At 41.7% G+C, this 25,703-nt stretch overlaps 3 protein-coding genes and 1 pseudogene across 3 annotated transcripts in view; all 4 read right to left on the bottom strand.

Moving 5' to 3' along the window:
* The window catches only part of LOC125887010 (E3 ubiquitin-protein ligase TRIM21-like), a 400,559-nt gene extending 393,774 nt beyond the window's left edge, over nt 1-6,785 (bottom strand). Inside the window, exon 1 of the mRNA XM_049573468.1 lies at nt 6,711-6,785. The gene's annotated coding sequence lies outside the window, so the exon portion shown is untranslated. The remainder of the gene's footprint in view (nt 1-6,710) is intronic.
* Nucleotides 1-25,674, bottom strand: part of LOC125887009 (E3 ubiquitin-protein ligase TRIM21-like) — a 403,613-nt gene extending 377,939 nt beyond the window's left edge. Inside the window, exon 1 of the mRNA XM_049573463.1 lies at nt 25,597-25,674. The gene's annotated coding sequence lies outside the window, so the exon portion shown is untranslated. The remainder of the gene's footprint in view (nt 1-25,596) is intronic.
* Nucleotides 1,853-6,782, bottom strand: LOC125887012 (E3 ubiquitin-protein ligase TRIM21-like; annotated as a pseudogene).
* On the bottom strand, nt 7,994-25,691 carry LOC125887018 (E3 ubiquitin-protein ligase TRIM39-like). The gene is made up of 2 exons (XM_049573480.1): nt 25,597-25,691; nt 7,994-11,276 (listed from the first exon to the last, which is right to left on the bottom strand). The coding sequence occupies exon 2, from the start codon at nt 11,265-11,267 to the stop codon at nt 9,594-9,596; it is 1,674 nt and encodes a 557-aa protein (XP_049429437.1). The 5' UTR covers nt 11,268-11,276; nt 25,597-25,691; the 3' UTR covers nt 7,994-9,593.
* Nucleotides 25,692-25,703: the final 12 nt, after the last annotated feature.

Genomic DNA, 25,703 nt, shown 5'->3' with positions numbered 1-25,703 from the left:
CGTGCCCCCAAATTAGAGTGGCGATGATCACAGGATACAGCTCGCACGAGAGGAGCTTTGTCAAATGGTTGTTCTACGCTGTGTGACTCGAACTCGGAAGCCAAGCAGCGGCAAACCACCTCCCCCCGTAATACCCGCCGAAACCTACAGAGGTGGAGGAGCCATGATAGTGCATGCAGAGGCTGGGTGAGAAGGGGTGCCACATAAGTCGCAGGAGAGGGAGGGGGTATGGAAGGGGTAAGGAGAGACACGTCAGAAAGAGAGTGGAAGGCGGTGAAACACCCGCCGGAGGAGCCCCTTGTGCTGCAGGACGGGGCTCCTGGGCTGTGATGCCAGCCGGAACAGGATAGTTGGAGGGAAGGGTAAAGGAAAGGGATGTGGGGATGGAGGATGTGTGTGCACGGGGTGAGAGTGGAGGCCTGCGAGACAGGCAGGAGAAGAGGGCAGATATTGCGTGTGACATATCTGCATCAGAGGGAGCAGGCACAGGGGGTGATACGACCTGACCCCCGGCTGGGGGAATGAATGAGAGAGGCTGCTCCAGCTGGAGTGGTGGAGGCGCCGTGACGTCACAGACGGTGGCGCTGGCGGGAGAAGGCCCCGGAAGGGAACCCGGAAGGGAACCCGGAAGTGCGGCCGGCTTGGGAGAAGGAGCTGAGGTCTCGGGGGCCCGGACAGCGGCTGAATAGAGCTGGAACAGCCTGGACTTAGTGTCGCTGCAGTGGAAGGAGATGTTTTTGCCCTCAGGAACGGCTGGAGCCGGGCGATGGTCCGATCCCTGATGTCGGGCTCTTGTTATGGATGTGGAGATGGTGGAGATGGCAGAGTGGAGCGCGACAGAGCGCCGCGGGAGCAGCGAGGTATATTAGTCGCTGCACTGCTGCTGGAAGGAGGAGGAGAAGACTGCCACTGGCTCCCACGGTTGTGGACGCGGCATCGATTTCCCACCCACAAGGACGAAAGAGAGGAGGCCTGGGACACGCTAGGAGTCGGGACAATCTCGTTGATGGAGCCCAACAGAGAACCACGGCGAGACTGAGGGATGTGGACCACGGAGCGTGGCCGGCTCCCCTGGGAGTGTCGGCTACCGGCAGACTGCTGAGATGGAGTCAGAGGATCACCTGGCTCAAACAGGGAGTCGTACAAGTTGTCGGAGTCGGACCCGGACGGGTTGACTTGCAGCGCATAATCCATCTTGGTGAGTACACGAAAAACACACTTGCTGAGAAACGTAGGGTCGCCAATGTTCGAGAGATCTGACAGGCCTGTGGTAGCGCTGTGCTGGTATATATACGTAAGTCAGGTGATTAGAGGAGTGGTTGAGCCGTGGTCCTGCTCCTGAACCTAAGTTAAACGATTAACTCCATCTGTCTCAAACATTTGCTTAGAAAAGGTAGATTTGAAATCAGTCTGTAAGTCTTTCAGTCTGAGTTATCCAGATTGGACATTTTGAGAAGAGTGGAAACTGGAAAATATGTTTGTGCAGGTCTGCATAGCATATGAATATGAAGGATAACTGCATTTCCTCAGGGCTTATTTGGGCTGGCATTAATTGGTCGCCAAGGCAACAAGCAACCAATTAAATGTGCCAGCATATGAAAACATGTGGGGAAACCAGTCTGACTGGTCTGCAGTGGGGAGTGTTAGCTCGTGTTATTTCACAGATAAAAACAGAGTTCACTGTTAAAGTCGACCTGAAAACTTTAGTTATTCAAATAAAAGTTGCAAAAATAATCAAACTATGTTAAACTAACTCTCCATTACTGTCACATCAAACATCAAATAATATAACAATACTGCTACACTGCTGCTTAGGGGAAAAAACACCAGAATTCCAAAATTCAGTGGAAGATATAATGGGCTGGATAGAAACCAGAGGATCTGTGATGATAATCGTGTGGGAGATGAGTATTATATTTTGTTTGAATGTTCAAATGAAACAAATTTGTCAACTCTGTGGGTTTTTTTTTTTTTTTTTGAAGAATGCCCTTCCTCGTTTTCAGGTAACATTGATTGCACCTTAGCCATGGTGTGTGCCGGAGTTTTGTTGTTGTACGTAATGTTTGTACTCCATACCATGTGATATAAATGGAATGAAATGAATGTGTACCTAATGACAGTACTCGAGTAAATGTACTTAGTTTGATTCCACCACTGAGAAATACTTAATAACATGCAACAGTCCTGCATTTAAAATGTCACTGTAGTAAAAGTACACAAGTATCAGCAACAAAATGTACTTAGAGTATGAACAGTAAAAGTACACATAATGTAGAGTGAATACTGTCAGTGTTATTGTATTACTGCATCATTTTAATGAATTCATTTGTAAGCAGTACTTTAATGTTGCTGTTGGTCATGGTGGAGCTAATTTTAACTACTTCATATACTTTTAGTAGTTTAATCTGTGACAATGGATCATATCTTATAAACTGATCGCACTTTGCAAAGGTAAAAACTGAAATGCTGAAAACATCTTATTTTGAAAAGCTCTTATTGACAAATAAAGTGTGCATGACCACACTGTTATCTATATACAATTATCAGACAATATAAAGTTCTGAATTTGGCACAGAGACATTTAAGAAATGTACAAATGCTTCTTATTTCTGAGCACATTTGTTTTCGATGATTCAACAGTCTTGAAGGCAGGTAATGAAGTCATTGGAATAAATCAGACTATACATGAGATGGAGTGGGAGGGACGAACAGTAGCTGCTGTAAAGATGACACTTCCTGTCTTCTTTTGTTTCAATGAGAAGTAGCCCAACTCCTGCAAGGGACTATAACTTTGACAAATAAAGAGTGTATTAAACAACGACTATCCATGAGATAATATCAGCAGTGTGATTAAATTTTTGTGTTGTCGTAGTAAGTAGCAACTTGACACATCAAATAACATTTACAGAAACAAAAAAGAAAAACCACATTGATCAGAATCTAAAAAATCAACAATGTATTCACAGTACATCACCAATAATATACATTTATTACATTAATGAGAGTGAATCTTTCTGTAGGAAATCAAATGGTTGTTCTACTTTGTGTGACTAAACTTCTCCTACATGCTCGATTGACAGGAGAGATGATCAGAGGGGCAGAGTTTTTACCACCATAGTTAAGACAAGGACTGAAGAATGGGGAAAGTTTCTCAGTGAAGGAGCAGCCAGTGAAGGAGTAGATAAGAGCTGCAGCATCAACATCATAAAAGGAGACCAGACCCTCCTCATAATCCACAAACACCCCCACCTTCTCAGGCTGAGACTTCAGAGAGAGACGGACTGGAGGGCCAGCAAGAGCTTTGTACTCATTTTCATTCCTCAACCATATCATCCAGTAACCATTCTGAGGGCTCAGTGTGAATGGTCCCTTCCTGTTGATCGACTCTCTGGCCACTCCTAAATCCCAATCGGTCTTCCCTTTAACCTGAACCTCATAATAAAATCTTCCTGAAGAGATACTCTGCTTTGCTAAGACATCAACACAAGTATCAAATCTCTCTGGATTGTTTGGGAGGTTCTTCTTTACATCACCATGTTTAACTTGTCTTCCATCGGCAGACAGGATGAGTTCAGGATGTGCTGTATCTGGATCAAGTGTCACATCCACTGCAGACTGCTGGACCCTCTTCAGCTCGACCTCAAACAGCTTCTTCATCTGTTTACTGAGCGTCTCCTCCAGCTGACTCACAGCTCTCCTCACAGTCCCCTCATATGAACGTGGACGGACACTGACCTCTGTCCAGTCCTTGGTGGGTGGAGCAGTGTTCAGGGACATGAAGCTTTGGAGGAGGTGGAGGTGGTCTTCAGAGCGTGAGAGCTGCTCCACCTCAGTACTCCTCTTCTTCAGCTCAGAGATTTCCTGTTCCAGCTCTTTGATGAAGCCTTCAGCCTGTTTCTCTGTCTTTCTCTGCTTCTCTTTGATCGTGTCCATGAGTTCAGCCTGGCTTCTCTCAACAGACTCCTTCAGAGCGGTGAAGACCTGAACACCATGTGATATCTCTCTGTCTGCATCTTCCTTACTGAGCTCAACTGAGTGTTTGATCTCCTCAATCTTCAGTCGTCTCCTCTGGATCATCTGCTGAATTTCAGCCTCTGTCTTCCCCAGCTCGGCCTTCTTTCCTTCATATCCTTCTTTCAGAGGAACAACATCATGTGTCTTGTGGTCTAAAACAGTGCAGAGCATGCAGACACACATCTGGTCGGTCTTACAGAACAGCTCCAGCAGTTTATCGTGCTTCAGACACATCCTGCCTTCCAGGTTCTCCACAGGGTCGATCAGCTGATGTTTCTTCAGTCCTGATCTTGTCAGATGAGGCTCCAGGTGAGTCTCACAGTAGGATTCCAGACACACCAGGCAGGACTTCAGGGCCTTCAGTTTGGTTCCAGTGCAGACGTCACAGGGAACTTCTCCTGGTTTGGAAACTTGTTGCTCTGAGCTGCTGCTGCTGTTGGCTTTCTGTTGAGCTGACTGTCTGAACTGAGCAGCCATCTCAGAAAGTGTTGACCTGCAGCTCAGGTCTGGTGTTGAAAACCTTCTTACAGTTTGGACACTGATAGGGGACATTAGTACTCCAGTGTTCAGTGATGCAGGTTTTACAGAAGTTGTGTCCACATGGTGTGGTGACTGGATCAGTGAACACATCCAGACAGATGGAGCACAGAAACTGATGTTCAGTCATCAGACAGCTGGCAGCAGACATATCGACACTCTGAAGACACAAAGTGAGAAACATCAAAACAGTGACTACATATTGTTTTTTATTTGTTTGACATAATCAAACTATGATCAATGAAATATAAGGATCCTGAATTCTGTTTTTATCCAGAATTCTGATATCCAGAAGTAAAGAATTCCACAGTTTAGGGGCGTGAAAACAGAAAGCGCTCTCACCAGTACTTTTATGGGACACATGAGGAACATTTAAAAGTAAAGCAGTGGAGGACCTCAGTGATGTGGCTGGAACATAAAATGAAAGAAAAGCTCTGACATATGGAGGGACAAGGTCATTTAAAAGTTTAGTACAGCTTTTTAAAACCATTTTAAAATCAATTTGAAAAGATACAGGGAGACAGTGTAGTGACTTCAGCAGCAAGGTCATGTGATCCGTTTTCCTTGTTTTGGTCAACACTGCTGCACCAGCTGCAGTTTTCTGGACTAGCTGTAGTTTTTTAATTGACTTTTTGGGTAGTGCAGTGAAAAGAAAGTTGCAGTAGTTTAAACAGCCGGTAATAAAAGCGTGAGTGAGGTTTTTTTTGGGATCTTTCTGGGTTAAAAAAGGTCTGACCTTAGCAATATTTCAAATAAAAGGTTTTTTGTGATGACCTTATTAAAATGGGAGTTAAAATTAAAATCAGAGCCTAAAACCACTCCCAGGTTAGTGATACAAGTTTTAATGTGCTTGCTAAGGCCACCAAACATTGAGTGCAGTTTTCTTTTTCTGCTTTTAGTCCAGTTAAAAGAATCTAAAGTTTTTCTTCATTCAGCTTTAAAAAGTTTTTACCCATCCATTCATTAATGTCAGTGAGAGCATCCAGTGCATTAGGGGCATTTGGTGTGACAGAGATGTATAATTGCGTGTCATCAGCATAAAAATTGTAATTAATGTGGTGATGGCTAATAATGTTTCCAAGTAGAAGCATATATAATGAAAACAAAATGGGTCCAAAAATGCCTCCTTGAGGAATACCACATGTAATGATATGAGTCTGTGATACATGAGCACCAAGGCTGACAACAAAAACTGTCTGTCAGTTAAACACAACCTAAACCAAGCTACAACACTGTCAGAGTGACCAACCCATTTTTTAAGTAGTCTATTAAAACACTGTGGTCGACTGCATCAAATGCTGCACTTAAGTCTAACAGGAGAACAACATTGATATTGTTTTCATCCACAATAATTCAGAAATCATGTGCAACCATGAGTAGGGCCGTCTCTGTGCTGTGGTTTATGAGATAACCAGTCTGAACCCTTTCTAAAACGCCACTTTTGGTAAGATGAACTAGTCCCTGATTAAAAATAATTCTGTCGAAACATTTTGCTAAGAAAAGGTAGATTTGAAATCAGGCTGTAAGTCTTATATCTTGGGAAGAGGTTTTACCACTGAGGTCTTGAATCCTGTGGAAAATATGCCTGAAATAAGTGAAAAGTTTATTATACGTGTTGTTTGTTGGATTAAGCTTTGTAAACAGGAATTAAACAGCAGATCACATCAACATGAGTAACATCAGACATTCATCTGAAATCTGATAAATATGCTGTTTGTGCAGGTCTGCATAGTATATGAATATGAAGGATAACTGCATTTCCTCAGGGCTTATTTGGGCAGGCATTAATTGGTCGCCAGGGTAACAAGAAACCATTTATTTTTATCAGCACATGAAAACATGTGGGAAAACCAGTCTGACTAGTCTGCAGTGGGGAGTGTTCGCTCGTGTTATTTCACAGATAAAAACAGAGTTCACTGTTAAAGTCCACCTGAAAACTTTAGTTATTCAAATAAAAGTTTCAAAAATAATCAAACTATGTTAAACTAACTCTCCATTACTGTCACATCAAACATCAAATAATAGAACAATACTGCTACACTGCTGCTTATATTGTTATTAGAGTGGAAATATTTGAAAGCAGGCCAAACATTTTTCATATGAACCTTTGAAACCTCTGTAGGACAGTGAACTCACCAGTGTTTGTTGCTGAGAAAAACCTGCTGGATTCAGTTGAACGTTTCTTTCCAGAGAAACAGAGAGACTCGTCTCCACTGCAGCTCTGCTGTCACTCACACACACTTTCACTTTCACTTCAGGTCATGTGACTGTCAAGCTCTCCTCTTTCACTGTTGCTCCACCTCTCAGTGGGCCGTCACCAAGAGGGAGAGGTGGAGGAAGTATTCAGATCCTTTACTGAAGTCAAAGTACTAATACCACACTGTGACAATACTCCACTACAGGTAAAAATCCTCTCTTCAAATCCTTCCCTCAGTAAAAGTTTGATCAGGAACATTTATTAGAAGTATGTGTAAAATGACTGATAGTGCAGTAAAGTGTTCCCTGCTGTCAGTGTTTTATTCTATCTGATGTTTTTGGATTAATATTCCTGCTGCATTAATGTGTATGTGTCATTTTACTGCTGTACATGTTTCAGGTTGAGCTCATTTGAACTCCTTTATATCCTGTTGGGGAGTTTAATCTACAGCAATGCATCATGGTCTAGAAGATCATCATATGTCTGTAGCGTGAAGTTAATGTCTTCACAGAAAAACTTTTAGAAAGCTGTTCATCCTAAAACAGTTGTCCCTGTCTGTGCCTGGTACCAGACCAAAGTACAGATGCAGCTTCATCCTCAGCAGCCTTGTGTCCCCATATACCTCCCACCATCAACGATCCAGCCCTGCTCCAACTGAGGAAAGAGGTGAGCAGCATCCTGTCAACCTTTGGTTATGATGTCATTACCAGCGGTGGAAGAACTACTCCGATTTTTACTGAAGTAAAAATAGAAATACCACAGTCTAAAATACTCGGTGCAAGAAAAGTCCTGGATTCAAAATGTTACTTCAGTAAACGTTGAGAAGTTTTATCAGCAAAATGTACTGAAAAGTGAGAAGTACTCATTATACAGAATGGTATCAGAGTATCATAACCACAGAAATATTATTTCTATCATCATAACATGAGCTCCTCAGGTTATGATAGAATATTATATGATTCATTTCACATGTAAGAGCATTTTAATGTTGTAATTTGTCAATGTGGAGCTAACTTCAGATGCTTTGTATCAGTGGTGGTTCCAGCACATTTGGTGCCCTGTAGGCGAGTCACCCCAAATAAAAGCAGCTGCAGTCAACAGTCAAAGTGCTGTATGGTCACTACTAAAATGCAAATAAAAACCAAGCTGACAATAAAAAAAAAACGATATAAATTTGTGCTGATTTGCTTTAACTGACATGTTGAACACGTGTTATAATAATCATATAAATCAATAATCAATAAAAAGAATCACAAATTAACTGGTTCAGAAGAATAAGCAATAAAATAATACATGACATTGTAAAATAATATGTTTAAAATAACAATTTCACCAACAGCCAATACCGATGTTTTTATATTGGTGTTTCTTTTTTCTTGTATTTTGAGGTCATTCAGTCCTTCGTTACACTTCACACCTTCAAATGAGCACAAATTCAATAAAACACATTCATGAAACAACCTTTAACGAAACCTTCTTCCACATGAAAAACATCTTTAAAAAACAAAAGTATCAAGTCTTTTTACTATATATGATACGTCCTAATTCTCTCTCTGATATCTATTTTATATTGCTGTGAAAACATCAACACATTTCTCTTTCAAACAGCTGATTTATTCAAGTTTCTCACCAAAAGATTCATTTTATAAAATTACATTGAACACATCATGGGAACGTTATCATTTACTGTTGCCCAGTATTCATTTTACAAAATACAGCTTGAACGCTTCACAATGTAAATCACTTCCAGCTCTGTGAGCTGCTGGTTGTGTCCACTGCCTGCTGAGAAGAAACAACAACTAGCTGCTAACAGCTAACAGCTAACTTAACAAGCTCTCCTCCTGCTGATTTCATGTTCTTTCTCTCCACATCCACTCCTCTCAGTAGTGTCGTGGTAGTTGAGTCGTTTTGACATGATAACAGAGTAGTGGTCCAGAGTTCAGGTGATGTCAGATAACTCCGCCCATCTCCCCCGGAGAGCAGGTAAAGTGTAACGAGCTGGGTAGGGGGGCCGGGGACCGACAGGAACCCACAAATAAAGGCCTCTCTGTTATTTAGTAGGCTTTGCTGTGTAGTTATGTTGTTGTTGCATTATGTCATATTTCAAAATAATAGTAGTAGGCCTGATAGTTTTAGTAAAAAATAGCAAAAGATAAACAATAAGATTTTTTTCTTCCCCATCTGTGGCGCCCCCTGTGGATGATGGCGCCCTCAGTGTTCACCTGTACTGCTTATGCCACAGCAGCACTGTAAACTTTGTACACTACTGGGTAAATTAGTACTTCATCCTATCATATTGCCACATCTTATTTTGAAAAGCTCTTAGCAAATAAAGTGTGCATGACAACATTTCTTATCTATATACAATTATCAGACAATATATATTCTTATTTCTGAGCACATTTGTTTTTGATGATTCAACAGTCTTGAAGGCAGGTAATGAAGTCATTAGAATAAATCAGACTATACATGAGATGGAGTGGGAGGGACGAACAGTAGCTGCTGTAAAGATGACACTTCCTGTCTTCTTTTGTTTCAATGAGAAGTAGCCCAACTCCTGTAAGGGACTATAACTTTGACAAATAAAGAGTGTATTAAACAAAGACTATACATGACTATACATTAAATCTTTGTGTTGTAGTAGTAAGTAGCAACGTGACACATCAAATAAAAACATTTACAGAAACAAAAGAGAAAAATCACATTGATCAGAATCTAAAAAATAAACAATGTATTCACAGTACATCACCAATAATATACATTTATTACATTAAATGAGAGTGAATCTTTCTGTAGGAAATCAAATGGTTGTTCTACTTTGTGTGACTGACGCTATTAGTTTTAGTTAAAATGAAATTCCTCTGATCAAACTGCTCCTACATGCTTGATTGACAGGAGAGATGATCAGAGGGACAGAGTTTTTACCACCATCATTATTACAAGGACCAAAGTATGGGTAGAGCTTCTCAGTGAAGGAGCAGCCAGTAAAGGAGTAGATAAGAGCTGCCGCATCAACATCATAAAAGGAGACCAGACCCTCCTCATAATCCACAAACACCCCCACCTTCTCAGGTCGAGACTTCAGAGAGAGACAGAATGGAAGGTCAGGAAGAGCATAGTACTCATTGTCAATCCTCAAACATATCGTCCAGTAACCATTCTGAGGGCTCCGTTTCATCTGTCCCTTCCTGTTGATCGACTCTCTGGCCACTCCTAAATCCCACTTAGTCTTCCCTTTAACCTGAACCTCATAATAAAATCTTCCTGAAGAGAAACTCTGCTTTGCTAAGACACAAAAACAAGTATCAAATCTCTCTGGATTGTTTGGGAGGTTCTTCTTTACATCACCATGTTTAACTTGTTTTCCATCATCAGACAGGATGAGTTCAGGATGTGCTGTATCTGGATCAAGTGTCACATCCACTGCAGACTGCTGGACCCTCTTCAGCTCGACCTCAAACAGCTTCTTCATCTGTTTACTGAGCGTCTCCTCCAGCTGATTCACAGCTCTCCTCACATTCCCTTCATATGAAGGTGGACGGACGCTGACCTCTGTCCAGTCCTTGGTGGGTGGAGCAGTGTTCAGGGACATGAAGCTTTGGAGGAGGTGGAGGTGGTCTTCAGAGCGTGAGAGCTGCTCCACCTCAGTGCTCCTCTTCTTCAGCTCAGAGATTTCCTGTTCCAGCTCTTTGATGAAGCCTTCAGCCTGTTTCTCTGTCTTTCTCTGCTTCTCTTTGATCGTGCCGATGAGCTCAGCCTGGCTTCTCTTAACAGACTCCTTCAGAGCGGTGAAGACCTGAACACCATCTGATATCTCTCTGTCTGCATCTTCCTTACTGAGCTCCACTGAGTGTTTGATCTCTTCAATCTTCAGTTGTCTCTTCTGGATCATCTGCTGAATTTCAGCCTCTGTCTTCCCCAGCTCGGCCTTCTTTCCTTCACATTCTTCTCTCAGAGGAACAACATCATGTGTCTTGTGGTCTAAAACAGTGCAGAGCACGCAGACACACATCTGGTCGGTCTTACAGAACAGCTCCAGCAGTTTATCGTGCTTCAGACACATCCTGCCATCCAGGTTCTCTACAGGGTTGATCAGCTGATGTCTTTTCAGGCCTGATCTTGTCAGATGAGGCTCCAGGTGAGTCTCACAGTAGGATTCCAGACACACCAGGCAGGACTTCAGGGCCTTCAGTTTGGTTCCAGTGCAGACGTCACAGGGAACTTCTCCTGGTTTGGAAACTTGTTGCTCTGAGCTGCTGCTGCTGGCTTTCTGTTGAGCTGACTGTCTGAACTGAGCAGCCATCTCAGAGATGAAAGTGTTGACCTGCAGCTCAGGTCTGGTGTAGAAAAGCTTCTTACAGTTTGGACACTGATAGGGGACATTAGTATTCCAGTGTTCAGTGATGCAGGTTTTACAGAAGTTGTGTCCACATGGTGTGGTGACTGGATCAGTGAACACATCCAGACAGATGGAGCACAGAAACTGATCTTCAGTCAGCAGACAGCTGGCAGCAGCCATATCGACACTCTGAGGACACAAAGTGAGAAACATCAAAACTGTGATTACATATTGTTTTTTATTTGTTTAACATAATCAAACTATGATCAATGTAATATAAGGATCCTGAATTCTGTTGTTATATGAATGTGCTGTGAGTGAAGGAGAGCTCAGATGTGCAGTTCAGCGGTGGTATCTTCATTCTAAAACATTTACTCTGACAGCCTGCAGAAAAAATACTATTCCTCAAAATACTACTCAAACTAAAGTCGCCTCATGGTTGTCTGCCTCAGCGCAGCAGTCAAGTTTCTCGTACAGTTTACATCCACGTCTGTAAAACATAGATGCTTCACACATCTTCCCCCCGGCAGCACAGAAGATCTATACAATCAGCACAGTTTCAAGATTAGAGTCACCAATTCAGTATCTGACCAAATGTCTCTCCTTCTGTTCCTGAGATATGACGTTGAATAATGTCCAGAAAACTGCAGAACATTATGATGTCACAGTGAAGTTGACCTTTGACCTTTTAGATATAAAACATCATTTTATCCTTTTAGACATTTGTGTGAAATTCTGTCATAATTTGCAAATGAATTTTGGGTTATGGCCAAAACACGTTTTGTGAGGTCACAGTGACCTTTGACCACCAAATTCATTCAGTTCATTGTTGACTCCAAATGGACGTTTGTGCCAAATTTGATGAACTTCCCTCAAGGTCTTGAGATGTCACGTTCACCAGAATGGGTGGGACGGATGACTTACAGACAACACAGAACATAATGCCTCCGTCCACGGCTGTCACCAGCACAGAGGCATCAAAATGACATAATCTTGAACCTGAATCTAATTATTAAGACATTAGCAAACATTAACCTGCACACATTCATCAGAAACACAGAGGAGATATAATAAGACACAAAAAACATGAGAGAAAGATGGAAAGTAACTAAGTACATTTATTACAATACTGTACTAAGGTACTATTTTGAGATACTTTAGTTGAGTATTTCTATTTTCTGCTACTTTATTCTTCTACTTTGGAAGGTTCAGGTAAAGTGTTTACTAACGAGGAGATGGCCAGGGTGGACTATGAAAAGATGTAAGGTTATTGTCACTGACTACTTCAGGTGTTAAGGTAACTAATCCACACCAGTTTAGTTTTCTGTTTGTGTTTCTAATTGCTTGTTCACCAGCATAAGAGACATGTTAAGTACACCCAGATTATACAAAATAGTCATTTTTTGTAATTTTAGTTATGAGTAATATGAGAGGACAGCTGGGTAAAAGATGGTACTATTCAAAAATATAAACTGATTATTTAAGAGTTCTCCTATTTTGTAATAATTGGGTGTTGACAAACTATACTGTCTATTTAATGTTCAAAGAAATTCTCCACATACTAAAGGGCCATTAAACAATTGAGACTGATGGTCAGGGATAAATGGTAGCAGAGGTAAGCTAATACCACATTTTGTAGAGAGCCAAGGAAGTTGGTATATTAATCTGGTTTTGACTGTAGAATAGAAAGGCAGTCAGTAGTTGTTAGTATAAAGTTTTGTTGTTTTTGCAGGTTCTTGCAAAATGTTCAGTGTCTTTTCATTGTTTTTTTTTTAAATTATTATTAGGGGCCGGGCAGCCTAAGCTGCTAGGACCCTATTGTTATCCTGCATGTTCTTCTTCTTTCTTCTTCTTCCGAGGAAACCCTACTTCCCCTGCGTGAAAAATCACCAAACTTACACTTGCACAAAGGTCCAGTCCCATGCCATATTGCCTCAGCTGCAAAAACAGGCCAATAGTCCTGATGGTGGCACTACAGCAAGCCTCTATAGTTCAAAATTTTGAGAATTCACAACAAATCAACCATATGTGCTACAGATAGGGATGTCCTGGCCGCCGATATTAGCAAAAAACGTGCATCAGCATCGGATCAGACTGCATGGAAAAATGTCTGATCCCAGAACTCCGTGCCAGGTTTTCTGGCCAGCCCAGCTCTCTGCAATTCAAGCAGTCCATTCCAGTGATCCGCTCCAGCACTTACTATCAATCCACCAGGCCAGCATGCAGATGGCAGACACACAGGAAGGGTAGGAAGAGTAGCGGTCAATTTAGTTAACTGACTATTTGTTTTCTGCTCTGGTTTTTTGAGAGTGATATTTTTATTTGGTTTACACTCTTACTGTTTAAGTAAAGAGCACTGATGGCATTGTTTTGGGCACAATTAGTGAAACTGGAGCCATGGATGGACTATTGCTTGTTTAAACAGTTGTACAATATTGTGTGTGTTTTTTTTGTCCCCTCTGTTGGTCCCAGGAAACAGCAGCACCAGGCTGGCACTGACACTACTAAAATAACTGAAAAGGAAAGGCTGCATTGTTTGTTAAATGACAACAATGTCTTGTGGTGTTAATCTATTTTTTATTTATTAGGGGGCCAAAGCACAAGTGTGTGGAGTCTTGCTGCTGCTTTAATTTCAATATTAGACATTTTAAAGATTTCTTGTGTTGATTTATTTTCTATTTATTAAGGGGCCAAAGCAGCCAAAGCAAACCAGCTATATTTTTTATTTAATGTTAATGTTCAAGTTTAAAGTTTGTTTATTTAAAGCAGCTGTGCGGAACTTTTCGTTTTCGTTGATTATAGCGCCCCTTTGGTCGAAGCAGTATGACACCCACAGCCTGGTGTCGTAAAATCTTGACTGCAACCGGCAATTACCGCATGCATTTGTTTTGGAGAGGGAGAGGATTAACTAACGTCAGGTCAGTCCAAGTAATTAGTGAAAACAGCAAAATTACTCAGTAAATTCTCCTGTCGTGTTTCTGTTCTGATCTAATCTGTTGTGTGTTTTGAGCTACTAAGGCTACCGTAGTAGTGTGAGCCTCAAGTTATTCTGGGTAATGTAGGAGCCGTTGTTGTGCTACTGGAAACAATGAGAAGCAGCCGTGTACGTTCAGTGTAAGGAGGAATAAACAGTTAACAAGTCATCTGCTGAGTCCGCATTATTATGTGAAAAGAATACTCCGACGATTTGGGAGTTATGCCCTTTCTCTATCATTTTCATATTGAGACAGAGGTTAGCATGGCACTTGTAGGGGCTCAGTACATCTTGCGCGGAGGGATACACCAGCGAGCAACAGCTGCAGCTGGCTCTGGGACAGGTACGCTAAGTCACTCGGTAAAAGCAAACAAAGAGACGACACGGACGATATTACTCACCCGACTGAAAGCTGTCCATCAGCTCCTGCAGGCCTGGGCGTTTTTTCCAGTTCATCTTAGGAACATGAAAAAAAGTTTCAATCACGCCAGGATTAGTGATTGCTGCAAAGTTTTCACTCCTTGTGATGCACTCTCTGCGGCGGTTGTCCTCCTGATGATATATCTCCCCAACGATGGCAGCACCGAGTCCCATTCTGTGCAGCAAAATGGGAGCGGAGGATTCAGCCTCTCTTCTCGCCCGCTCAGCATCCAACACATGGGAGTTCCTCATCTGCGTACTCCAGCTCAAACAGGTATGGCTCTGGATCTGTGTCCGCTACAAGAAACTCTTCAAAATCGCATTCAAAGTCGGCCAATGCAGCTACGAAAATCTGGAGATATCACTAGGCTAAATAAACAGCTGAGTTTTGTTTACAGGCTACGTCTGTGCCTGCTCACCAGTGTATCCCTCCGTGGATCACAGCGCAGGACGTACTGACCCCCCATAAGCGCCATGCTAACCGCTGAGACCCAGCCACTGGATGTACAGACACAAAGAAGATATCGATCATGTTGTCTCAATATGAAAATGATAGAGAAAGGGCATAACTCCTAAATCGTCGGAGTATTCTTTTAGATAGATACACAGTGAAGACATAACATAATCCTAACTCAGCAAAGCTGTTACCTGCAGCCTTCGCTTGCAGCTAACACTACTAACGTTAGGTCAGTCCAAGTAATTAGTGGAAACATGCTAACATGCTAACGTTACACACAAATTAGTAGTAAAGTAAGACCTGTTCATAAATGTTCTGGTGTAGCTCTGAATTTCTTATAAACTGAGGACAACTGCCTGCTGTATATTTGTGTTCATGGTCACAGTCACAGATAATTTTAGATGATGCTCCTTCGTTATCTGCCATGACATCAAAAGTACAACCAAGTCCTCATAGATACATCTCTGGTAAAACTGTTAGGTGTTATGTGTTCAGCAATGCTTGTTGCATACTGCTTACTCGAAGAACACTGTAAACATGGCTCCTTCTTCTTCTGTGGTTTAATCGCTGCGGGCCACTGCAGGCGCGCAGACTTACTTCCGCCTCAGGTGCCGTATTCTGGTTTGCTGACTACCGCTGTGTGTCCGACCCAAGCGAGGCTACGCTAAATAGCCATATAGAGAAAGGCTTTTTTGACGCTGCTGGGTTCAAATAAATATGCAGATCTTCAAGGGGGGGTGATACGAACTAGGGACAGTTTTATTAATGGTAAAAAGTTCCACACAGCTGCTTTAACCCTGTTAACAGTAAACAGGTCAGTTTCTCATACCAATTGTTGTGGATCATTCTAACTAACCTGATTAAGTAGTTGTTCTTGTTAGAGTAATATCGCTTGATCAAACCATTTCTAACATGACTGACAACAAAATAAATGAATATGTATAATACGCGCTTGGATCGGATTGGTATTGGCCAAAACTCAAGGCTGTAATATCAGTATCGGATCGGAAGTGAAAAAGCTAGATCTTCAGACTGTCCTACAAAAACTATGTTTCCCAGATTTTTGATTTATCAAAAATTGAGCCTACAGTGCATCAAAATGTTTGACTGTAAACGATACTGTAAAAATATACATGCAGATTCTTGCTAAATAAATCTTCAATGTTCATTAAAAAAATGACAAAATTCTAGAGTCATGGTAGATGATGTGTGGCAAATTTCAGAATTTTATCTCAAAAACTGAATTTTTTTTTACAGCATTTTGAATTTTGCTCTAATGTGAACAATTGGAGTCAATGTAAAAATGGCATTTTTAAACATCAGTTTTTCACTTATGGAGCCAATAAATCATTGTTATAAACAAATTACCAACATCTCCATGCTGTCTAGATGCAATATGGGTATTTTCAGATTTTTGTCTTAATAACTGAATTTTTGACAGCCTTTGAAATCTGCCTTTACGCACTAACAGCTGCTGTCTTGCACACAGGTGACTGGCTTAGTCAATTTGTGAAGCTATATGTGACATTTCTGTTTGCCAGTTAGCTCAGTGAGATAGAGGATGGTTCTTGGTGTTGAAGATTGTGAGTTCAAGCCTCAGCTCGTGCAACATTTCCATATGAGAAATCTACCCAAACTTTTCATAAAGGTCCAGTCCCATGCCAGATGTCCTCAACTGGAAACTCAAGCCAATAGTCCTGATGGTGGCGCTACAGCAAGCCTCTAGATTTCAAAACTTTGAAAATTCATAACAAATCAACCATATGTGCTACAGCTTTGGAACTTTCACTTTGACTGGCATGGTCACTTTCCATAGCATGGATGGCTACTGTCTGGCACCCTGATGCTTGGCTTAGTCAATTTATGAAGCCACACATGAACTGTTACTTGCCAATTAGCTCAGTGAGATAGAAGACCGACCTCAGTCTCAGAAGTTGTGAGTTCAACTCTCAGCTAAGGCAGAACGGACATTCTAATGTGAAAGTCTTATGTTCAGGCATCATGCTATGTTATATTAGAGACTACTAAGGTTAAAATAATTATGATCCAGGCAGTTCTGCAGAGAGACAAATACTCTTTATCAACACTTTTCCCTGTTATCCCTTGTCTCTTTTCCCTGTTTATTTGGCTTAGCTATCAGTCAATATGCAGAATCTATCCAATAGCTACTTTAATATTTTAAAAAATGTTTTCATCTTTGTCACCATGGATAATGTTTAGCTTTAAGCTAGATCAGGCCAGTTTGTTCATAATTGCTAGCAGTTAATGTTATTCTTACTTTCTTGTTCTTGAGTTTTTTCTTTCCTTTGTATATTATGAGTCTGATCACTTCAGCCACTCATCCACAATTGAAGGGCATGCCATAATTGTATGATGTAACTTCTATGTTGTGATATGCTTTGTTTTAGTGTGTGTGTTGCTCAGAATTGTCTAATTTTGCCTAAAATTGCCCGGCCCTGACCAGTGCTGCGCAGCAGCTATAATTCTACCCTGTTTCCTTGCTTTTCCTGTGACATTGCTATTACAAGCAGTGATACAGAAACACAAATTCAGGATTTTCCCCACTAACAGAACACCCTCCATGGCTAGTCACCAGTTATGTAAAATGTCATCATGGAATGTCCGAGGCCTGGGTGGACTGGCGAAATTAAAACAAGCTATGACTAGGCTTAAACACCTGGGCCCGTTTTCACAAAGAATCCTAAGACTAAGCTCTTAGTGACGCCATTCTAAGAAAAAAATTAGATTTTATTGTTTGTTTGTTTATTGTTTGCACTTATAAAAAAAAAAAGGAACATTACACAGAAAAAAAAAAGACAAAATGTGCAGGAGAGGTCATACAAACCCGAGTGGGCTTACAAGCGCCCACCCTACTAAAAAAAAAAAAAAAACAACAATTACAAAACTATATAAGCTTCGTGAGGATTTTTCTTTGAATTTTCCCTTGGTAAGACAAAAGTTATTCACAAAGCATCTTAGGTCTTAAGAGAGCTCCTAAGGTGAAAAACTGTTAAGATGAGGGTGGAGGACTTTTAAGAAGCCTAAAGCACTATTCGGACGGGATTAGTTTTACATGGGCACATGGGGGTAATGTCACTTTACCACGGGACGTCAGTAATATTAATGGCCAATTCGCACGGGATAAGAAATATCAGTAAAACTAGGCTACCACAAGTGGGAGGGGTAAATCCATTCATGCACTGCCGTCATGTGCGTATGATAGGACTGTCAAAAGCACCATGACAGTGAGTTCGAATATTTTCGAATTCATTTAGTAGAGTTCGAATAATATTAGAATTTATTATCATTATTATTATTATTATTATTTTATTTATTTTTTTTTTTTTTTTAGCCTACAAAAAAAAAAAAAATTTGGATACTTCAGTGCGTAGTTTTCCACCACCAGAGTGGATCCTGGTCGGCTCGTAGTGGTGTCTCATTCTGGTAATGTTTCATCTCTTCTTCAAGAGGGGTAGGCAGGGAGGCAGCAGGTGCAACACTCTCCCTGTATGTCTCCCCGAACAGGTCACACATCGCGGACAGCGCAGTGGGTGGTGTTGGCGCAGTGGACTCCTCCGTCGGCGCCTCTCCCTCCGTCGCTGCGTCCCTCTCTGGCCCGGCTTGTACATTATTACATTATTAATAGTATTGATTAATTATTAATGATATTCGAATTATCAAATTTAGGTTCGAACTTATAAAAAAATATATATATATTCGAATATATGTCTAAATTCGATTTTTTTTCTTTTTTTTTTGACAGCCCTAACACACATATTTACTGCTGGTCTATTCGCACAGGATTAGTATTACCTGAGGTAATTGTCCTGGACCCTTTTACAGAAGGTAAAAGTCGCGGTAATCTTTACTGACATCGTCCGGTAATGATTACTGACATGGCACATTCGGACGGGACTAAAATCTCTGGTAATTATTAGGCTACTTTAACCCACATACCTATGTAAAACTAATCCCGTCCGAATAGGGCTAATGAGTGTCTTAAACAGAGAAGATGGCGGAAAGACAGAGAGGAAGGAGAGATATTCTCCGTATATTGAACGACAGTGATTTAATAAGACGCTACCGGCTTGATCGTGCAGGGATGTTTGTGGTTAACCTCATCAGGGATGAGCTTACTTTTCCCACCCAGTGTAGTAACGCAATAGCGCCCGCTTTGGATTGCAGCACGTACCAGCGCTTCTCACACTCATCGCTTGTGCGTAAAAGGAGAGGGAACGACGCATTGATTTGTCGGGCAATGCGCTCCCAAGTCTGCCTCTTCCCTTGTGCCGTGATCCCGGGACCGAATTTCCCTCTTAAAACTCATTTGTTCTCCTCCATGAGCTGCGCCAACAGCAGGCACTGCTCTTCTGTCCAGTTCGGCTTTCTCGTTCTTTTTTTCTCCATTTCATTCGTTGTTTTGGTCATTCTGCCAAATCCAACCGCTTTTTACAAGGAGGCCAGCAATCACAGTAACTGCTGACAGCTGAGTCTGCGTCCACCATTAATATCAAATAGATTAAGTAGTAAAATTACCAGCATGGCGAGTAAACATAACAATAAGCAAATCAATAGGCTATAAAAATCAGAGCCTACGTTCAAACATTTTGAAGCTGTGTAACAATTAATTTAATTTTGCTGAGTTTCATCATTTTGACATAAAATTATTTTCACGATTACACATTTCTAAATACAGTCTAAGTTCTATGATCGGTTCATTTCACTGTCCATTCATTACTAGGAGCGCATTTGTTTTTTCTTTTTGTAACAACCAATCACAGCTTTTAGAAGACTGCGTCACACCTAGCAACGGGGTCAACCACACCTCCTCACTAAGATTAAAGTTTCTGTCTCCTCCTTGCTCAGAGTTGCTCTCAGAAACTTCCTGAATCACTCTTAAGCTAAGATTCCTTGCTAGGAATTTTTAGGCTAAGTTAGGAGCTCTCTGAGAGGACTCTGAGAATCTTTGTGAATATGGGCCCTGGGATCTAAAATTGTGTTTCTCCAGGAGACCCATTTGATTTCAGGTGAGGTTATCAGATTAAGAAGAAGATGGCAGGGACAGGTATTTGCTGCTAATTACTCATCACATGCTAGGGGTGTGGTCATATTAATTCACAAGTCCATCCCCTTTCAAATAAATACCACCACTCTGGACCCTGGAGGAAGATTTATCATTCTACAAGGTACCTTATTTGGCCAACATCTTAATTTAGTTAATGTCTACAGTAGGGCTGACCCAAAAAATCTGAAGCTTCGAAGCTTCGTTCGATGGCACGGGATTCGATTGTGAAAAAAAAAAATCCAAAGCTTCAGCGCTTTTTTGGGGGAGGCCTTAAACGCAACACTAACACCCACCAGTCCGATGGTCCGTCCCAAGTCTCTTAAATTACTGCTAGTTCTCTTACCTAGCTGACTTTGCTAGCTGTTTAGCCCCTCCCACCTAGGAAAAAATGTGAGGAGCTAGCGCTAGGAGCGATGAGCGAGCATTGTCGGTTTAAGAGACATGAGACGGCCTTTCCACTGAACCGTCACGTGAAGCGACGTCCATTCCTGATGACAGCGGCTTCGTCTGCTGAATGAATAAGACATATCAGACCTGTCAGTCTGCCTCAATCAATCAATTTTATTTATAAAGCCCAATATCACAAATCACAATTTGCCTCACAGGGCTTTACAGCATACGACATCCCTCTGTCCTTATGACCCTCACAGCTGATCAGGAAAAACTCCCCAAAAAACCCTTTAACGGGGAAAAAAACCAGTAGAAACCTCAGGAAGAGCAACTGAGGAGGGATCCCTCTTCCAGGACGGACAGACGTGCAATAGATGTCGTACAGAACAGATCAGCATAATAAATTAACAGTAATCCACATGACACAATGAGACAGAGAGAGAGAGAGAGAGAGAGAGAGAGAGAGAGAGAGAGAGAAACAGAGAGAGGGGGAGGGAGACCGACAGAGAGAGAGACAGAGAGAGAGACAGTGACAGAGAGAGAGACAGAGAGGAAGAGAGAGACGGAGGGAGAGAGAGAGAGAGACAGAGGGAGGGAGACAGACAGAGAGAGACACAGAGAGAGAGACAGAGAGGGAGACAGTGACAGAGAGAGAGACAGAGAGGAAGAGAGAGACGGAGGGAGAGAGAGAGAGAGACAGAGGGAGGGAGACAGACAGAGAGAGACACAGAGAGAGAGACAGAGAGGGAGACAGTGACAGAGAGAGATGCAGGACAGACGGTAGTGACAGTAGCCTACCTTGCTTACAACAACATTGAAAGTAATAATATTAATTAATATTAATATTAATAGGCTAATTAATATTACCTACAGGCTACTCCACTCACATGACATGCAGGGCAATTAATGATGGGCAAATGTGTGTTTGTGTGTGTGTGCGTGGTGTTATATCTAGGGCTGGGCGGTATACCAGTTTGTTTTCGTTATGATATGAATTTTTCATATACCGCAATACCGGTGAATAGCCCAAACAACGTCCGGAACGTGCACGGCGGGAAAGTGTTTCAGCGGGGACCCATTTCACCGCTGCACACCACAGGCACGCTTGAGCAGGTGAGAGCATAGAAAAGTTTAGAGGCGAGAATGGCTGCCAGAGAGAGTCCTGAAAGCAAAGCAACTGTACACGATGACCCAGAACTCATACCAAAAAGAGCAGTGTTTCTCCCTATACGCAACTAGCAGCGGCGCACCGCCGTTTACAATTCTCCTCTGCCCTGTATCGCACATGGCAGAGTTTCGCCCCGATGCGCACACACACACACACACACACACACACAAAGCGCACATACACACAGACAAAGCACATACACACAGGTGAGCACCTGCATTTTCCTGACCGAAGACGACCCGTCCCGAGTCCGAGACAGTTAGTTCTATTTTTGTCGCGCTATGCTCCCCTACGCGACCCTCCAGCAGATAAAAACTACATGAAATACTGTGCTAAACGAGCACAATGTGTTTTTAAATGAATAAACCATTATCAGAGGTGATACGTGATGATTTTTTTCCATGCATTTGCCCATGTTTATCCGTGACATTGTGCAAATGTCTGTGGCGGACATTTGAAAGCGAGTAGATGACAAACAGTACAGTAAACTTGTAGATAACTCAAATATATGTAATAACTTGGGTGGAAAATGTTTTAACATTTCATGCAGCCTACATGCAGCCTCTCGGCGCAGCAAAGGTTAAACAACCCCGCTGGCGTCTCTACGTGTCGCTTCCGTACGCAGTCAGTGGAGCCCACATGAATAGAGCGGAGCGTGTGTTGTGTTCAGGCGTTGTCAGGTAAATAACAAATTCCGGCACTTGAATAGGCCACAGCACAACACAGCAGCACGTCAAGTTGGCCGAACCTGAGCAAAATACCGTGAAATACCGTGAAACCGATATGATTTTTTCTGAAAACCGTGATATGAAAATTTTGTCATACCGCCCAGCCCTAATCAACACGTGTGGTTCTGGACATGAGCAGCTGCACATTTAACAGCCGCACATTTAACAGCCACACATCACCGACAGTCCGCCTGTAAATTAGCTTGAAGCTAACTGTCACAACGGGTTGTGAATGAAATAAACTTAATTACAACATGACAGTCTTGCAGGAAATATCATCAACGTTACTCTTTGTAGTCACGTAGGCATGTGAATGACAGCGTTTCATTGCAAAGAATGCATGTAACGGGTACACTTGCTCTGTTTCTCCGCCAACTCGTTCAAATGAGACAGATGTAGGGGGCGGGTATTTATACGTCATGGCCTCAAGCTGAAAAAGACTTCCTGTTAGGAAGCTCTCGACCATCCTAGCTCGTAGCTGCTTAAAGCTTGCTGCTAGCTCCTAGCGCTAGCTCCTCGCTGCACAAATAAGAGACTTGGGACGGCCTAGAAGATGGCGGACTTCGAACGACTTCCGGTTCAAGCGAGGAGCTAGCAGTAGCACTATAAAAATAAGAGACTTGGGATGCAGCCCGATACTGACAACGAGCGCACTCAGAGCTGGCAGACATGTCCAAGAGGTCATCAGATGTGTGTATATTATTGCCACTGGTTATCTGAAATGGATAAAGGTATTTTTTAATAGTGTGTTAAGGGAGAATAGCCTATATATCATGTAATTAAAAAAGAAAAAATCTCTGACAAGGAAATAGAAAGCCCGATGCACAATGGAGACCTGCTATTATCCTGCTTGAACACAAACGACTAAATTCTTTCAACAATGTGATTCAAAATAATGATAAAATAGATTTTATTGATGTAAAATATGCATTTTCCAGTTCCACCGGTCCGCTCTGAGTCTGGTGTCAGAGACACTTCTGATGCTCTGAGTTGCGCATCTGTTTGATTGCAGTGAAATTCACTGCTGCTCTCTTCTGCCATGGCGAATTGACTAAACTCTCATTACGCCTTCACGCGGCGCATTTAAGGGCGAGGAGAGGGGCTCATTTGATTGGTGTGATGTGAATCAGCTGTGTAAAACCCACTCCACGCCTTCTCTCCTCCCTCTTTCCGACTTGCGCAGGTAGGAGGGATGGAGGTGGGAAAGAGGAGTAACTGCGCCAGGGGGACGGTGTGCCAAACTTGCAAAATCCGCCTGGCCACACCCAGTTGGCGAAGCACAGGTGCGCTGCGCCTCCGCCTCGCCCGGTCTGCGAAACTGGAGGCCCCTATGTTAGTTTATGGTAGATGTGTATGCCCAGGTACTTATACGATTCACCCTGGGCTATGTTTTGGTCGTGGATAAACACTGGTGAATGGTCTCCGATAGATTTGGGGTCGATTATCATCTCCTCTGTTTTATTCATGTTGATGATGATTTATAGAAAAATTACCTGAAATAAAACCATTTCCGAACTTGAGCTTAACCACTGCATTTGCAGATATTCTCCAACATACTGAGGCTGAGTGTTTCATCGGATTAAATGAGTTGGTCTTATTTTTCAGACAGTCGGAGTGTGACTGCAGTAAAAAGCAGTTTCTGAAAGGCTGAATCCATCAGATATGGACTGAAGCAGAACATTTCATGAGATAAAAACATGTTGTGGATTTTAGAAATTATTACATTGTTTTTTGTTTTGTTTTGTTTTTTCAATTAATTTTGACTTTTGGACTTCACAATGCTCTTGAGTGACTGGAAATGTTTGGAATCCTCTGGCTTCCTCCGTTAGCTGTGCTGGTGACACGGCGCTACCATCTTAAAAATACATATGAAGTTTGAGGATGTGGGAGCTAAATTTGTTTGTGGAAAAAATATTTTTATCTTAGTCGTAACAAGACTGAGCTAGCTGAGCAGTTTGGTGTTTATATGTGAGGTATTATTTAGTTTTAGAAACCTGACCATCTCTAGAAGCTCTTGTTGGCAGCCTGGCAGGGGACTAGAAAACAAGTCTGTAGGTCGTTACTAAGGTTCCACCTACTTGCTGGAGTAGTAAACTGAGTTTCATTACATACAGCAGTCTACTGACGTGACTGATTCTTTCCCAGTTATTAGTCAGACCCAGTGTATTTCCATGAAAACGGACACAACTGTGGCAAACAGTTTTTCATTTTGAGAGCTAACTGCCCCTCAACATGAAAACATTTTGATTATATATTTTATTTTGTTGGTAATAGTTGTACAATCACAATATGACTCTCAAGGCTGGGCTTTAACATCTCAAATAACGTTAAAGCCCAGCCTCTGGTGTAATATTGCGTATAAGACACAGTTTCAGTTTTGTGAAACTTTAATTATTTTTTGTAAAAATGCATAAAAGTTCATTTTGCATCTTCACAAATAAAGTGAAGGGTTCACAAATCTGAAACTGTGTTTTACAGCTTCTCTGGGAAAATCTACTCCAGATTTGACCTGTCTAAGTGGGTTTTGATCTGGTCCTGGTTTCATGTGGTCTCGAGGTGAAAAACAAAGTGAAATCTCTTTTTTGTATTTTTACAAACAGAAAAAAAAATCACAAATTTGAACGTGGGTTTCAGACAATATAAAGGCTTTACCTAAAATGTCTAACATGCATTCACAACAGTAGGAGCCGCAAGAAGCCGAGGATCAGTCGTTCAGCAATGTATTTTACATTTCCCTTAACTTTCCCCTTAACTGCTGAATCAGAATTTAACTTCTGTTACTGTCACATCACACATGAAATAACATACTGATACTGATACACGGCTGCTTATATTGTTATTGGAGTGAATTTATTGTTGAAGTAGACGAATCATTTTAATATCAACTGAACACATGTATTACAATTTACTGCGATATAGTTAGCCAGTGTTTGTCTTTATTATTTGTTTTATCGAAGCGTCTGACGAAGTATAGTGAAATAAAATCTCCTTCTCCATTTGCCCTGGCTACAGCTCTGACTCTAACTTCCTGTCTGAGTGGAGCTCAGAGTTTAGACAGTAAACAGGCCTGTAAATGAGCTTGAAGCTAACGCTAGCTGTGACTGTAGTTCAGTCACTGTGCTTTGGTTTTTACCTCTGTTTTGTATTTCTGGCTAAATTCACATGTTGTTTTTATCTAAACTGACACATTTCTATGGTAGAATATTCTTTATAAGGTAAAACAGATGTAAAACAGTCAGATTGTGGTTTGAACTAAACTTTGAGCAAATATTTAGTGTATTTTGTCTCTGTAGGACAGTGAACTCACCAGTGTTTGTTGTTGAGAAAAACCTGCTGGATTCAGTTGAATGTTTCTTTAGAGAGAAACACAGAGACTCGTCTCCACTGCAGCTCTGCTGTCACTCACACACACTT

Source organism: Epinephelus fuscoguttatus, linkage group LG4 (genome assembly GCF_011397635.1).
Source record: "Epinephelus fuscoguttatus linkage group LG4, E.fuscoguttatus.final_Chr_v1".
In the NCBI taxonomy this organism is placed as follows: domain Eukaryota; kingdom Metazoa; phylum Chordata; class Actinopteri; order Perciformes; family Serranidae; genus Epinephelus; species Epinephelus fuscoguttatus.
The sequence above is the reverse complement of the archived record's forward strand: the minus strand, read 5'-3'. Positions and strand labels throughout refer to the sequence as shown.